The following is a 15,597-nucleotide window of genomic DNA, read 5'->3' on the forward strand; positions in this document are numbered from 1 at the left end:
CCAGCACACTGCTTTCTGGCACAGCTCATGGTTTACTTCCCTGTCCACAATGTAGGAGGGCACCAATTTCTCCACATCCATGCCAACATTTATTTTCTGCTGTTTTTTAAATGACAGACATCTTAGTGAGAGTGAAGTGGTATCACATTGTAGTTTTGATTTGCATTTCCTTGAGTTGAACGGAGATTCTGCACTAGAAGCAGATCTAGCACAATCAAAAAGGGATTTAAAGAAAAAAACAAGTGCTAGGCTGGCTGGAAGCAATTTTCCCAAACATTCTTTGTGAAGCCCAACTAATCTCAGCAGAGACACCAGCAGCCACAGGTCTTATCCCAAGTAGATAATAGTTTCTGGGAAATCCAAGTCTCAAAATCAGAAAGAAAAAAAAAAAAGAAAAACGCTGACAAAAACTGTTTTAGTGCCACAGGGATCCATCCATGACAGAAAACAACTATGGGACAAACTGCTAAGTCAAAGCAGCCACCGCCTCACCACCCCCACTTTCCTCTTGCTCACAGAAACAAGAGGTTGCCTTGGAGTAGTCAAACTGGTCTCTGAGCAGTCCTCCACAGCTCACTGTGAATTCAACACAAACACACACAGACACTGTGTGTGAAAATGATCCAGCCATCCAGGCTTTGGTTCAAGGTAATCCCAGGGAGGGTGGGGGACCCAAATGAAATAAAAGCTGTTGTGAGCGGATTTCTGAGGCCAGATGACAGGAACATGAGGCTCTGTACATTTTTCTATTTTTTCCATTTGAAAAAAGAAAACTCAGAGGACGTAAGGGTATGGCACACCATTTTCTACTTTTTCAGCAACACTGTGACACAACAGGCAGCTGTTATCAATGTTTCTCAGTGACAACACCAGGCTTTTCCTGGTCACTCGGTTCAGGGGAGAGGTCAGACTGCATCCAGGTGCCAAGAGCAGACTGCTGTTCTGTGAGCCTCCCAAAAGGCTGTGCAAACAAGGCTTCTTGGGCCTCCCTCCACACTGTGTGCTCTTGCACAGGTCAAGACCACAGGGAGGGGCCAGCAAGGTGCCTGGCATTTCCCAGTCATACGTCCTCATTTCCTGACTGTTCCTGTTTGTTCCCTCCTGTTCTGCCCCAGTGCTCACTAACAGAAATGATTAACTCTCAACCACACACTAACTGCCAATTCTGCAAAACCCTTAAAATACACCACATCCTTGCATCAAGCAGGCTTGATACAATTCCAGATTCATGAACTTCACTGTTTGAATTTGCCATTATCAGTGTGAGTGAGCAAGTGAGAAGAGCTCCCCAAGAGTCAAGAATCTGTTACGAAATGCCTCTGACTCTAACGGTACAGAGGTGACCAGGGCGCCCGGCCATGGTGGAGATGAGGGTACTGCTCTGCCTGCAAAAAGCAGGAGAGGTGAAGGTCAAGATACAAAGCCATGCAAGTTGGGGGATGGGGAGTGTCTCTAGACAGAGTGCAAAATGCAGGTGTAAAATACAGACACAGCGAGGAAGGAACATGGGCTTCCATAACCAGGGTTCACACTGCAATACCTCAGATACTGGATATTTCCCATTTTCCATGGGCCCATGTGGTGAGGGCTTGGTTCTCAGGATGGTGCTGAGAACTGGTGGAACCCTTAGAAGGGCAACTTTTGGGAGACCCTAAGGTCGTTGAGTGTGTGCTCACGAAGGGATTATGTTATGCTAGCACACTCCTTTCTCCTTTTGCTTCCTGGCCATTAGGAGAGCAAATTGCTCTGTTCCACACTCCACACCACTGCCATCTGACACCCCCTACCAGAGACCTAGAAGGGTCAAGTCAAGTGGTCATGAACTGAACCCCTTAAAGCGTGTGCCACAATAAACCTTTCTCTTTATACACTGACTATCTCTAGCATTCTGTCATAGTGACAGAAAGCTAACATGCACATTGATATCCAGCAATGCCCTATTTCAGTAACTAAGATGACATTGTTGGTGAAAGATTATCTGAGCACAGCAACAAGCCTGGGGTAAAAGGCCAAGCCACTGAATCCCACCCTATTTCTTCAGGACAGGAAACCTAGAAACACGCTGGGATTGATAGCCAGGAGGTGATGCCCTAAAACTGAAAAGGAGAAGTGGATGGTGGGGATGGAGCTCAGTAGCAGAGCATGCATGAAGCTGTGGGTTCTATCCCCAGCACTGAGGAAAAGAAAGGGGGTGTGGGAAGGGGCACAAATGAAAGAGGGAAGGAGGGGAGGAAGCGAAGAGACTCAGTGAACCTGCCTTGCCATCCAGCAACAGTAAACACCAAACCCACAGAGAAGTTAAAGGTGACAACACTGCCACTTGCTCTGCCCTGCTTCCCCATTTGGCGCCACACAGTGACAAGTGAGCTTGCTGATGTAAAAGCTCCTGCACATGATCACGTCCCCTCACCCTCCCACCCAGCGTGCCAGCACCTGCCTCCCCCTGGACCAGTCCTCTAAGCAAAACACACAAGATGCATCCCCCCGAATCCCTGACCATCCCCAACCACTGCCCAACTTTTTTTTTTCTCTTCGAGGAAGAGTTCCTGAAAGAACTGCTTCATTTCTCTGCTTTCTATTGGTTGCTAACCTCCAAAAGGTAGTCCTTCCTTCCCACCTCTAACCAAGGTCAGCCCCCTGCACAGAAAAGTTACAATTTAAAATTTGCTTTTACTGCCAGGGGTGGTGGTATAGGCCTTTAATCCCAGCACTTGGGAGGCAGAGGCAGGCATATCACTTGAGTTCCAGGCCAGCTGGGGCTACAGGGAGATTCTATCTCAAAAAGACCAAACAAATAATATAAATAAATAAATAAACTCTGCTTTTACTTCAGGCTTTTACTCATCGTGGCTGCTCCTAAAGGGCTTCCCTCCTCCACCTGGCCTCAGCACCGGCTCAATACTCAGTCTTTAGCCAGCTCCCTCATCTTGATGCTCTCATTTCACCCTTTCCTAAGACATCCCCAGGATGGTCACTGATGCCTTCAGAGAAGACTGGCCAAAAGAAAGCCCAAGCTTTTGTCCCAGCCCCAAAGTCCCATCCTAGCACAAGGTTTGCCATCCTCCCCCACTCTGCAATCACTCCAAAGTGGGGCCAGGCCACCATGTAACCTTCCAAAAGTTATTTAAATTAGTAGAAAGCCAGGTGTGATGGCACATGCTTATAATCTCAGCTACTCAGGAGGGCGAGGTAGGAGGACATAGGTTCAAGTTCAGCCTCGGCAACATAACCAGACTGACATAAAAAAGTGTGGCTGGACGTGGTGGTGCACACCATTAATCCCAGCACTCAGGAGGCAGAGGCAGGGGGGTTTTTTGGGGTTTAAGGCCAACCCGGTCTACATAGTGAGTTCCAGGACAGCTCGGGCTCAAGGGGGAGCCTGTCCCCAAAACACAAAAAAAAAAAAAAAAAAAAAAAATTAAAGTGCGTGATGGGTATAGCTCAGCGGTAGAAGGTTTGCCTAATGCAAACCACAAGACCCTGAGTTCAATATCTAGCATCAAAAGAAAAAAAGTAGAAAATGTCAACTATCCTTTGAGACCCTTTATGACCCGAATATCACTCCCCTTCTCACTCAGCTCTAGCTGCAGACACACGCTGTGCTGTGCTGTGTAGTGTACGTGCTGAGCTCGCTCCTGCCTCAGGGCCTTTGTAACCACCATTCTGACTAAGCTTTCCTCCTCACATGCCCTTGGTCTACCTCTTCAACAGTACCCAGGTCTCAGCCCCCAACTCACCTCATCAGCACAGCTCTTCCCTGACCCCAGGCAAGGAGTGCTCCCCGGTGACCTATGATTCTCAGCAGGCTAGCACTGTTCTTGGTGAACCACAAGCACCAGAAGGACAGGACTTTATGACACTCCACTATTAACTCCCAGGACATAGAAGAGAGCCTGGCCCACAAGGCACCTGGCTGCCCATGTCTCACTGGGAAGGTAGACAGGCCTCTGATTCAGAGCCCCAAGGCTTCCTGAATCCCCAAGATCAGGTTGAGGCCTTTAATTTGTCTTTCAACTACCTTGGCTGCCCTAACACAGCACTCCTGGCAGGGGGTCATGAAGACTGCCCCCACCTCTTCTGGGGCCTCACCGAGGTCTGGACATCATTAGTTTGAGGAGAACCTTGAGTTTGTGATGGGAACATGGCCACACCCCTGCACTTACCCAGAAGACGATGTTATAGCTGAAAAGGAGGTACTTGTACCAGCAGCTGACCTCGGCGTTCGAGTATCTATAATAGTGCATCTTCTGAGAAGCAGGACCTGCAGAGACAGGGACGGATGAGGACACGCTCTGCTTTATACCTGCTCCCCAAGGAAAGGGTAGGGTGAGGCTCCAGCTTGGATTTCAGGAATCTCCACTGTTTCCCTCATGTCCACCTGTTCCTCCAAGCACAGGTTTACTATCAGTGCCAGCTAGAAGTCAGGCAACCATCAGGTTCAGTCAGCTTTAAAAACGAAAAGAGGGGAAATTTGAAAGAAGGAAAAATGATCATTTTTAAGTGCCTTCTAAGTACCAGGAATTCCATTTGGAACCTTCTCACCCATTTGCCTCAACCCCTTCTCAATTGAGCACTGACTTTTCCACCAAATGCCAAGGACACTGGGATTCAGAAAGGTTATAACTGGGAAACTGGACACAGTGGTTCACACTTGTGATCCCAGCTCTTGGGAGACTAAGGACTACCTTTTGAGGCCAACCTAGGTTACACAGTAAGTGGACTAAGAATGAAACCTTGTCTCAAAAAAAGGGAGATTGGGGGGCGGTGGGGAGGGGTGGCAATGACAGAGCCCAGGATCTGAACCACAGAGAATGGATTTCACAGTGCACATTCATTCACCCACAAGAGCCAACTGAGAACCACGGTTGTTGAAAGGTCAGGCAGGCCTGGGCAGGATCCAACCATGGAGGAAACACAGAAAGACAAGAGCTATGTCTCCATGTTCATTTGCCTAACATTTGAGACAAGCACCCAGGCTCAGCTTGTCCAGAGGGGAGAAGGCCCTGTCTGGGTAGAGACACCTCTGAAGCCCACAGCAGCAGCCAACACTCCCCCAACCCAGTCTCCTCTCCACCCCTACCATGACAACAGCATTGGCCTCCTGGGCTTGTACTATACCACTTCTGTGGAAACTGCCTGTGACCTGCAGAGTGAACAGAGGGGGTTGCTTCTTATCTGTCTGTTTGCAGAGTACTCACAGGGCCAGGCCCACCTGTACTGCTTTCCTTTGTGAATCCTAGTGGCAATCAAGGTGACCCCCTAACAACTGCACCATCCCCACCCATAAAACATGGCTGAATGGTGAGGCAGGAGAGAAGGTGCTCAAGCTGAAAGAAGGGGGCAAGACTTGAGGCTCTAAGAGGAGAAGGGGTGCTCCTACCCTAGCCCCCCCACACACATGGGCACGTGTATATGTGCGTGCATGTGTGAGCACACACACACACACACACACACACACACACAAGCACACACACGAACATATTTCCATACTTCCCAGGGTGAGGAGGGTCCAGACATATCAGGAGCAGGGCCCAGGGCAAGCACAAACAAGGTCAACCCTGGCAGTGAGGAGATGAGCCTGTAGCCTGGAACCTGCAAGGGCCAACTTCTGCTGCCTTCCTGGGGGAGCTCATTTGCAAAATCAGTCCCAAAGAGATGGCCTTGACAGCACAGGAGCTGGTTTGCAACATTCTGAGAAAATAGTGCAAAAAAAGGCAGGTGACCCCACATCCCCCTAGACATCAGCCCTGAGACCACACCCCAATGTGTGGACTCCATACCACTGCCTAGACCTCCTCACTCACTTGCCTTGCCTGCTCCAGCTCCCAGGGGGGATGAGAGGATAGTGGTTGTCAGCTGGGAGTGAAAACACAGCCTGTCAGTCAACCAGAAGCCCTGTTTCTATCCCAGTATCACTCCACCATCAGAATACTTCCACAGAACTGTCTTCTAGGAATGAGTGGGACCACTCATCCCAGTTGCCTAAGCGCTGTGGGACACCAGGTAACATAGCCAGGAGACCTGAGCATCATGAGGCCACACAAGTAGCTGCAGGAAGAAACACCAGTTCACTTGGAAAGAGGAGGGGCACTGCTCTTCAGTGGCATGGCCAGACCCAGCCAAGTCCCAGTCCTGCTGAAGTCTGTGTCCTTTCCTGACACAGACCATGCATGGCTGGTCCCTGATGCTACCATACCATGAGGGCCCCATCTGACAGCATCAGAACCTCATGTTCTATGGATTCCAGCTTCACCCCCATTCTGCTTAGGTCTAGTTGGCCTCTGAATCTTCATAGACAGAACAGGTCCATGCCTGGTGGAGCAGCTACCACACAGGGGTCTGCTGTCTCTGTGGGATCCTGAAAGGCAAAAGAGCCCTACTGGCTGAGTGCAGCACCCCAGTAGGGCTACAATGGCCCCTGCAGGCATCTACCTAACCAGAGATGGGATCCCCATAGCTCCAGGGTTGTTTGTTTTGAGTTGTAAGCACTGTGGGGAGAGAGGGATAACTACAGATAGCTGGATTCTCCCATGTAGGGAAAAAAAAATTAAACCTTAAATTCATTATGACCACCCAACTGAGCTGGAAATGGGCCAAGAGACACGAAAATGTCTCAAATGTTAGAAGCCCTGTTCCTTTTTATAGACAAGGCAATTCTGTTCTTAGAGAAGCAAATCACACCCGTTATTCCTTGGGGTTCCTTGAGAAGCTTGAGGGGCAGGTCAGACAGGAACCGAAATGTTTAGAAATTCTAGAAAGTGCTCTGTGGCTACTGTTTAGGCCAGCATGGTAAAGAGCTCTGAGCAGGCAATAAAGTCTGCCTCCCTCTTTCCCACCAGCAAATACATGTCTGCTTTCCACAGTGCTGCTGACTCACCCTGCTCCCTAACCCCAGGCCTTCATGATTATCCTGTGCTGACACAGGGGCCATGGGACCACTGCATTGCAGATCTCTGGTCTTCAGCTCTAGCAGTTCAGTGTGGAGAACACAGACATACACAGGGGACCACAGACAGCAAGGGAAACCAGAATTCAGGGTTCTGTCTGCCCTCCCCATCTGCTTCACTCTCCTCTACCCCACAAGCCCCACAACCAAACAGGAAACAGCTCTGCTTGCATAGACCAGACACTGGGGTCTAAGTTCAAGCAAGAGAACTCCAACAGCTAGGATATAAACTCTAAATGCTCATGTGTGGTAGATAATTCCTAACACCTAGCACTGCACTAGCAGATGCACACCAGCAATGGCCACAAACTCCTTAATCATCCAGGGTACAGGGAGCCACACTCACATGGCATGTCCCACCTGCCACTTACAACTAAGAACATGTATGAGCATCATGGCATTTCCTTTGAACAAATGACAACTTGGGCCCTAGGGTGTGAGGACCCCAGTGGCACTGACTTCCCAATTCTCAGATGAGGAAACTGTTAAAGGAGAACCACAAATTTCAATCTTTCTCCACCCTACTTCCCAACCCTCTATCACCAGCTGAGCTTCGGCAGGAAGGAGAGGGCCCTGGCCTCCTCCCTCAGGAGCCTTCTCTCTCTAGCTAAGCAGGGGCCCATAGACATATCCTTCTACTTACAGGGAAGAACAATGGGAACACTTGTTTGCCCCCCAGCCTAAGCCAGTCTTCACAACAGGGCACAATGGTCTTCCATCAGTAGGGAGCCAAAGTCAGGATGGAGCTCCTGAGGTGTGGGCTCAGCTATCTCAGAACCTCAGGGGAAGGAAAAAGGACTGAGCACTCCTGAGTCAGTCACCCAGGCTCTATCTGCATTTACAAAAATTCTTTGATGGCCATAAAGTCAACAGTGATGAAGAAACCAGTCCTGATCCAAAATGACCTGACACAAAGTGATCAGAGTCCTGCTATCTCCTCACTTCATTGTCAGCGACCAACTGCTTTTAATTAACACCAATACCATCAATCAATCTCTCTCTCTCCTCTCTCCCTCCCTCCTCTCTGTCTCTCTGTCTCTCTCCTCTCCCCCCTCTCTCTGGCTTTTCAGATATCAAAAGACCCACCAGAGAACAATCTAAAAGCTACTTTGGAGGCAGCAAAAACAATTATCAAGAGTTGGGCATGGTACCACAAGTCTTTAATACCAGCACTTGGGAGGCAGAGGCAGATGGAGTTCTGTGAGAACAAAGGTAGCCTGGTCTCCATAGTAAGCTCTAGGCTAGCTGGGGGCTACAGGAAGACCCTGTCCAAAAAAGAAAAAAGAAAAAAAGAAAAAAACAAAACAAAAACAATTATCAAGACTTCAAACATCTGAACTCCAAGAACTTATAAAACAAAACATTTACATGGCAAACAGGAAGCATGTTTGTCAAATCATCAACTTCTAAAACAGTGGCAAAGGAAGAATTATTTTAGAGTTGAGAAAGCTGATTAGCAATTAGAGGGGCATTCAATAGGCAAAGATGGATCTAAATGTTTAACTGGCATACTTTCTAACACATGCATGCGTACACACACCCTGGAGAACAGGGTGTTCAGGCCCATCTTCATCTTAATCATCTCTTTTGAGACAACATGATAAACATCTAAAGTACAAGATCACCAAAAATTCCCACATGGTTAAAAACAACACTAGAATAACACAGATTATGAACGTTTTCTGCTGTGGCAGCAATGAGAGAAAATAAATATTTGGAACACAAGAGACTCATACCTAATACAACCGAAGACATGGGCTCAAACAATGATTAAGGACAGTATAAAGAAACGGAAAGCCGGTACAATTAACAGATGTAAAAATATTCACCATCCTTGAAAAAGTAAACTGTACAGATAATCCAGGGACAGTATTTTTTTAACTTGACAAAATGACCACCACTACTGGTGACAAACATGTCACACCTTCTTAGGAGCAGATGGATATGTTACTATCCTTTGGAAAGCCAACAGTCACAGACATTTAAAAAAAAAAAAAAATCTGGTCATATCCTTACTCCCATAAAATCAGGACTAAGAATTTACCTCACAAAAAGAAGCCTGTAGAAGAAAAAGAATACGTGTTAGGTCTGAAACAAACGCTATGGTTTACAATTATGGAACAACTTGAAGATGAGTAAAGGCTGAAGCAGAAAACCGAGGGCAGGTGAAAAGGGCTGTGGGGGGACCTGAGTGATTTTCCAAAAAGCTTTCCACTCTCACCCCTGCCATCACCATCTTAGCATCATAAACGCACTGTGTGGGGAGTGGGGTACTGAGCCCCCAGTTGTCATACGCAGAGCTCCTCTTGGTCTGAGTATTACATTGAGCTGTAACTTTCCTCCCCACTGACCTTTCTTAATTAAAAAAGTAACACTTGCTCAACTATAAAACAGTTGCCCAATTCAGAAAAATCAAAGTTAACTGACAGTGAGAAACCAGTAGTCTGCTTTCCAACCCCTACAATTTAATCTGGAATGTCTTCCACAGACTCGTGCATTACACACCTGTTCCTGATGGTATTACCTGGGGAGGCTGGGGAGCCTATAGGGATGGACCTGGATGGTGGAAGCAGGACACCAGGGGTGTGTGCTTGAAGGTTACTGTCCCACCCCTGGTTCCCGTCACTCAGCTTCCTGGTCTGCTATGATTCAAGCAGCCCCACACGTTTGCACTGCCATGAACTCTGCCATGCTCCCTGCCATGATGAACTGACACCCTCTGAGCTATGAGCCAAAGTAAACCTTCCCATCTTAAGTTGCTTCGATGAGGTATTTCAGGTAACAAGAGAAAAAACTAACACACCAACTGTCTATGGCCCAGTAAGAAATAGGCTAGAGGTGCCACTCAACGTAGAGCACAAGAGGTATTTCAGGTAACAAGAGAAAAAACTAACACACCGTCTATGGCCCAGTAAGAAATAGGCTAGAGGTGCCACTCAACGTAGAGCACAGAACTGCCACAATAAATGGATGGACAGACAGGCAGATGGATGGATGGACGGACAGACGGATGGACGGACAGACGGACGGACGGATGGAGTGTGTAAACTTCATTGCACAAGCAAAATGATACTTTCCTGAAACTATGTTCCTTACCACATGCTAGGCAGAGTAGGTTCCCTGCTGTCCTAGAGCTGTTTTCTTGGTCTTTTTGAAACAAGGTCTCCCTGTAGCCCCTGCTGTCCTGGAACTCACTATGTAGACCAGGCTGGCCTTGAACTCACAGAGATCCGCCTGCCTCTGCCTCCCCAATGCTGGGATTAAAAGCATGCGCCACCACGCCCAGCAATAAAGCTGTTTTTTTTTTTAAACTTATACCTACACATAAGAGTTCCAACAACCATGTTGGAAAAAGCAGCAAACCCTATCCCTGCTCCCGATCCAAGGGACATACAACTTCTAGATGACTCCTGTTGACATCTAAGTATCCTTAGAATGAGTTTATATAATATGCTTAAATTACTATTCACTGGTTTACATTGAGGGTTTTTGTTTCGTTTCATTTTGTTTTTGAGACAGGGTCTCCTTGTAGCCCCAGCTGGCCTGGAACTCTCTATGTAGACCAGGTGGACCTTGATCTCACAGAGATCCACCTGCCTCTATCTCCCCAGCGCTGGTATTAAAGGTATTCACCACCATGTAAGCATTACCTGTTCACTTCCTACTCTGGAAGATGAGGACTGAGTGCTACTCCCTACAAACCACAGCTTTTCCTCAGCCGCCCCCTCAGGCTTGTCCTTTCCCATCGCTCCACTCTGTAATTATAGTTAAACTGTACAGCTGGCTGGGGTAGCTTTCAGAGTTGCTATTACAGCCACGTGAGCCAGCAGAGTGAGCCACACAAACCATGATTTTCTTTTCCTGTTTTGTTCCCTCTGGCATCAATAATCCTTTTTTGTTGACTTCTTATGGATTTACCAACAATCAACCTGGGATTCAAATGGACAGTTATCTAAACCTGCTCTCAGTTCTGCTGCATTGGATGTTCTATTTCTTCTCAACAAGAAATCCTTCTCAGAGCAGAATTTTCTGGGGTGCAACAATCCAGATAGATACACAGCTCTCTTACGGTATAGCCCACAGGGGGTCCTGACTGTACTTACCTTTGTAAGGATATCTGAGCTTTTCAGACTTGGTACAGTTAGGCTATGTGTAGAATTCTAGGCTGAGACTCAATTTCAAGCAGGAAGATGAAGACACTGCTCAGGTGTCTTCTATATTCCAAAGCACCAAAAGCCCCAAACCACGCTGACTCCCCATCTCTGCACTTTAACTGTTTTCTACAAACCTGCGGGATCATCTATACAGCATTTTGGGACTTTGGGTACTGGTCTCGGTCTACCTTCATCCATGAGGCTGCTCAGCAGGAAGTGAACCTTCCAATAGGAAGGCACTCTTCATATATATATATATATTGCTTGCACATAGGTAGGTGCACCTGTGTCATGAAATGCCCGTGGAGACCAGAAGAGGGTGTCGGATCCTTTATAACTGGAGTTAACGGAAAGCTGTTAACCGCCATGTGGGTGCTGGGAATCAAACCTGGGTCCTCTGCAAGAGCAGCCAATGCTCTTAACCCCTGAGCCCTCTCTCCAGCCCTTTTTCTTTTCTAAGAACTGTTTTCGGCCATGGTTTTGCCACTTGTATCCTTTCCTGTTTGCCCTCTCTGCAGCACCTTTTAATGGAATGGAAACCCAGGCTGCCCCTTTAATCACCTTCTTTCTTTATTCTACTAACCAGCTCTTATCTCTGAGTTCCATTTTCTGGAAGACCATTCCAGCTTTACCACTTAATCATTCTAGATCATTCTACTGATACTTCTGCTCAGTCCTTAGGTTTTTGTTGTTGTTGTTTTTTGGGGATTTTTTGATCTTTTTGAGATGGGGTCTCCCTGTAGCCCCAGGTGTCCTGGAACTCACCATGTAGAGACCAGGCTGGCCTTGAACTCACAGAGATCTGCCTGCCTCTGCCTCCCGAGTGCTGGGATTAAAGGTGTGCACCACCATGCCCGGCAGGCTGTTGGATCCCCTGGAAATGGAGCTTCAGACAGTCATTAACTGCCATGTAGGTGCTGGATTTGAACCCAGGTCTTCTGCAAGAACAGTTAGTGTTCTTAACTGCTGAGCCATCTCTCCAGCCCCCAGTCTTTAGTTTTTAAAGTAAACTTTTGTGTTCTAAATGCGTCCTTTGAAAATACTATCCTATTTGTATTCATATTGTTGCATTTCTCTTGATGTTGATAAAATGTTTTTCTCAAAACATTCTCTTATCTAAACAGGCTGTTTATTTCTGATTTTTCATTTGCTTTGCTTTCTTTTATGGTATTTTCTCCATATGTCTAGTAATCTATAATTAAGAGTGAATGACTAACGAATACATGGAAACTCTGAGTCCTTGGCAGGTAAGTCTGGGATGATCTGGCTGAGCCATTTGCTGAGAAATTCATGTTGCCAGCATCATTTGTTTTTATTTGCTGGTTTGTTTGCCTTTTGTTTTTCTTAAGCTCGTTGGGTTCCATCAGTATGATCCCTTTTTAATTTTCAAGGCTACAGTGTTGTAGAAAACAAATGGGGCTAGAAAACTTGAACAGAGGTGGTCTCAACGTCAACACCCAAGAATGCCCAAGTCTCCTAGGCTCTCAGGTCTTCCTACTGTAGAATAATTTCCAGCATTCAGCTACAGTGGGAAAGGGAGATGCCCATCACAGAGGAAGAAAGGGCGTCTAGGATATAATCATGTCGGCTGCTTTCGACCTGTTCTATTTACCTACCTCTCATTCCACACTCCTCTCTTCTTTTTAAAATTTATTGTTTGAGAATTTCACACATGCACCCTCCCCCTTTTTCTCCCCTCCCCAAAATAGCCTAGTGCCATCAATTCTTACATTTTAGGCTGCATCATTTACCTACCTATTATTCCTAGCTTACAGTATTTTCTTATGTTGTTTTTCCTCCTATAATCCCCAAACTGGCACACTGATTCTTTCTTTAAATTCCTCTTAACTTATATGGTGTTTTAAGAGAAAGCAAAATTAGGTGTCTCTACTCATTTCATCATTTTTACCCATTATACTCCCAGGAAGGCTCCTAAATATTTTTAGTTGTCACTTTTTATTTAGTGAAGTAAACAGGAAACATAATCCATTACCACATAAAAGGCAAAAGAGACTTTGCACATGCAATTAAGGTTACTGATCAACTGATCTTAAAATGGGAAGACTAAGTCCAATGTACAGCTGTCTCTGCACATCTGCATCAATTCCAGCAAAGCAAAAAAAAAAAAAACAGTCAGGTCCCTTGGATGGGGATGTAGGATGGGTCAGATGGCTCAGCAGATAAAGGCGCCTGCCACCAAGTTTGATGATCTGAGTTATATCCCAGAATCCTCATGGTAGAGGAAGAAGAGAACTGACTCCTGCTAGTTGTCCCCTGACAGCCACAAAAGAGCAGCAGCACACACGTGCCCCACACATACAGACATACTGTCCTGGTTAGGTTCGGCTGTCAACTTGACACGGGTCAGATGGCTCAGCAGATAAAGGCGCCTGCCACCAAGTTTGATGATCTGAGTTATATCCCAGAATCCTCATGGTAGAGGAAGAAGAGAACTGACTCCTGCTAGTTGTCCCCTGACAGCCACAAAAGAGCAGCAGCACACACGTGCCCCACACATACAGACATACTGTCCTGGTTAGGTTCGGCTGTCAACTTGACACACCTGGGAAGAAGGGACCTCAATTGAGAAAAGTCCTCCATCAGACCGACCTGTGGTCATGTCTGTAAGACATTTTCTAAGTTGCTGAGTGATATGGGAGGGCCCAACCCACTGTGGGTAGTGCCATTCCTGGGCAGGTGGTCCTGGGTTGCATAAGAGAACAGGCTGGGCACAGGGCCAGAGGAGCAAGCAAATAAGCACTGTTCCTCCATGGTCTCTGCTTCAGCTCTTGCCTCCAGGTTCCTGCCTGACTTCCCTCAAAGATGGACTGTTCCTTGGAAACATAACATGAAATGAACCTGTCCTCCCCAAGTTGCTTTTGGTCATGATGTTTATCACAGCAACAGAGAAACCAAAGTAGGTTATATACATACATACATACATACATACATACATACATACCTAAACACACACAAATAAATAAAATGTGGTAAAAGTGTATTATTTGTATATAACCTATACACAACCTCTCAGACTTTAAATCACCTACAGATTATTTAGATCTGATACAGTATCTGTAAATTGCTTGCTTACTGTATTGTGTATGAAACGATGTCAAGGAAAATAACTACATGCAGAACAGACATAACCTATTTTCAATCTGTGGTTGGTTGAACCCTCAGATTCAGAACCCAAAGATATACAGGGCTGACTATAAAGCCTTTAAAAGCAAAGCTTTTTCCCAGTGAAGGCAGGTGTCAGAGAATGGCAGCACCACAGTTGCTGATCTGAGACGGACGGGCAGCTGCAACCATCAGATACTACAAGAGCTATGCACGCACAGCCTGGCTGACAGTCAGCAAGGAAACAGGGACCCCTCTCCTATAGCAGCAAGGAGCAGATTCTGCCACACCATGAATGAGCCTAGAGACGGAGTCCCCTGCAGAGTCTCAGGAAAGGAACACAGCCCTGCTGACACTGAAATCTGGGTCTTGTGAGACCCTACACAGAAATCCAGTTGAGTGCCACTTAACTTAGACTTCTATAGAAACTATTAGATAGTCAAATATATGTCAGTTTAAGCAGTGAAGGGACAGCAGGAAAAAGGAGACAAAAGATCAACTCAGAATAAAGGTTGGATCTTCAAACCAAAACTCAGGTCAGAGAAAGTTCATTATTTCTTCCATTCACTTCCAGATCCACTGTCAAGTCGTCCTCAGGCCCTGGCACTCACTCAGAACCAGCTGTCTATGAGCCTGTGGTTTGGTGTTGAGCTGTACTACACCCAAAGGAGTCAGGCCCTTGCTCCCCTAGCAGGGACTTTCACAGGGAGGCCAGCCTCCTCCTGCAAGCCTTCTTCCCAGAGCCCCTTCCCCTACCAACTGTCTGGTATCGCCTCACTCTGGCTTGCCCTCTTTGGATAGTGTCTGGTTTAAAATGGAACACTAACTTCCTGGATCAGGTAACACCACCAGGAACACGAGCTTGTTAGAAATAAATGAAGATTTTGATCCCCCTCAATCGGTGTTTAGGAAGATTAATGTTGAGAGGCTCTGACATCAACAGCCTGATTTCTGATACAGATTACAATTAACAGGGGAGAAGGTAGAGACAGTCAGCCAGCCAGGCAGATGGGCAGTGGTATGGAGGAAAGGAAGTCAGAGGACAGTGAAGAAAGGGGAACCAGTGCTGGGAAGGCCTGGCTACACACGATCCGGACCTACCTTGCAGAACCTGCCTAACCTACAGTACTCTGCTCGCCTGCCAGCTTCAGGCAGTGCTCTGAAATCAATGCTTAACTCTCTCTTGTAAGGCAGTTACACACGTCATGGACCCTCCATTCCTACTCTGCTGGTGGGTCCACATCTGTCTTGCCATTCAAACTTGATTGCCAAACCCCAGCCACAAAACTAGACCAGGGTCCACCTCACCTGGTTTCCTTAGGTATCTTAGTCAGTACAGCCACTGAGCCACAGGGCACTTCCACACAGGGCTCT

General features: G+C 46.8%; 1 protein-coding gene across 3 annotated transcripts in view; it reads right to left on the minus strand.

The window, feature by feature from the left end:
• Tspan14 (tetraspanin 14) overlaps positions 1 to 15,597 on the minus strand; it is a 60,961-nt gene that overhangs the window by 27,741 nt on the left and 17,623 nt on the right. For all 3 annotated transcript variants that reach the window (XM_029554462.1, XM_029554461.1, XM_008849818.3), the window contains exon 2: positions 4,164 to 4,261. In XM_029554462.1, coding sequence (XP_029410322.1) covers positions 4,164 to 4,244 — 81 coding nt within the window. In that variant the 5' untranslated portion in view covers positions 4,245 to 4,261. The remainder of the gene's footprint in view (positions 1 to 4,163; positions 4,262 to 15,597) is intronic.

Source organism: Nannospalax galili, unplaced genomic scaffold, assembly GCF_000622305.1.
Source record: "Nannospalax galili isolate Female #2095 unplaced genomic scaffold, S.galili_v1.0 scaffold83, whole genome shotgun sequence".
Classification (NCBI taxonomy): domain Eukaryota; kingdom Metazoa; phylum Chordata; class Mammalia; order Rodentia; family Spalacidae; genus Nannospalax; species Nannospalax galili.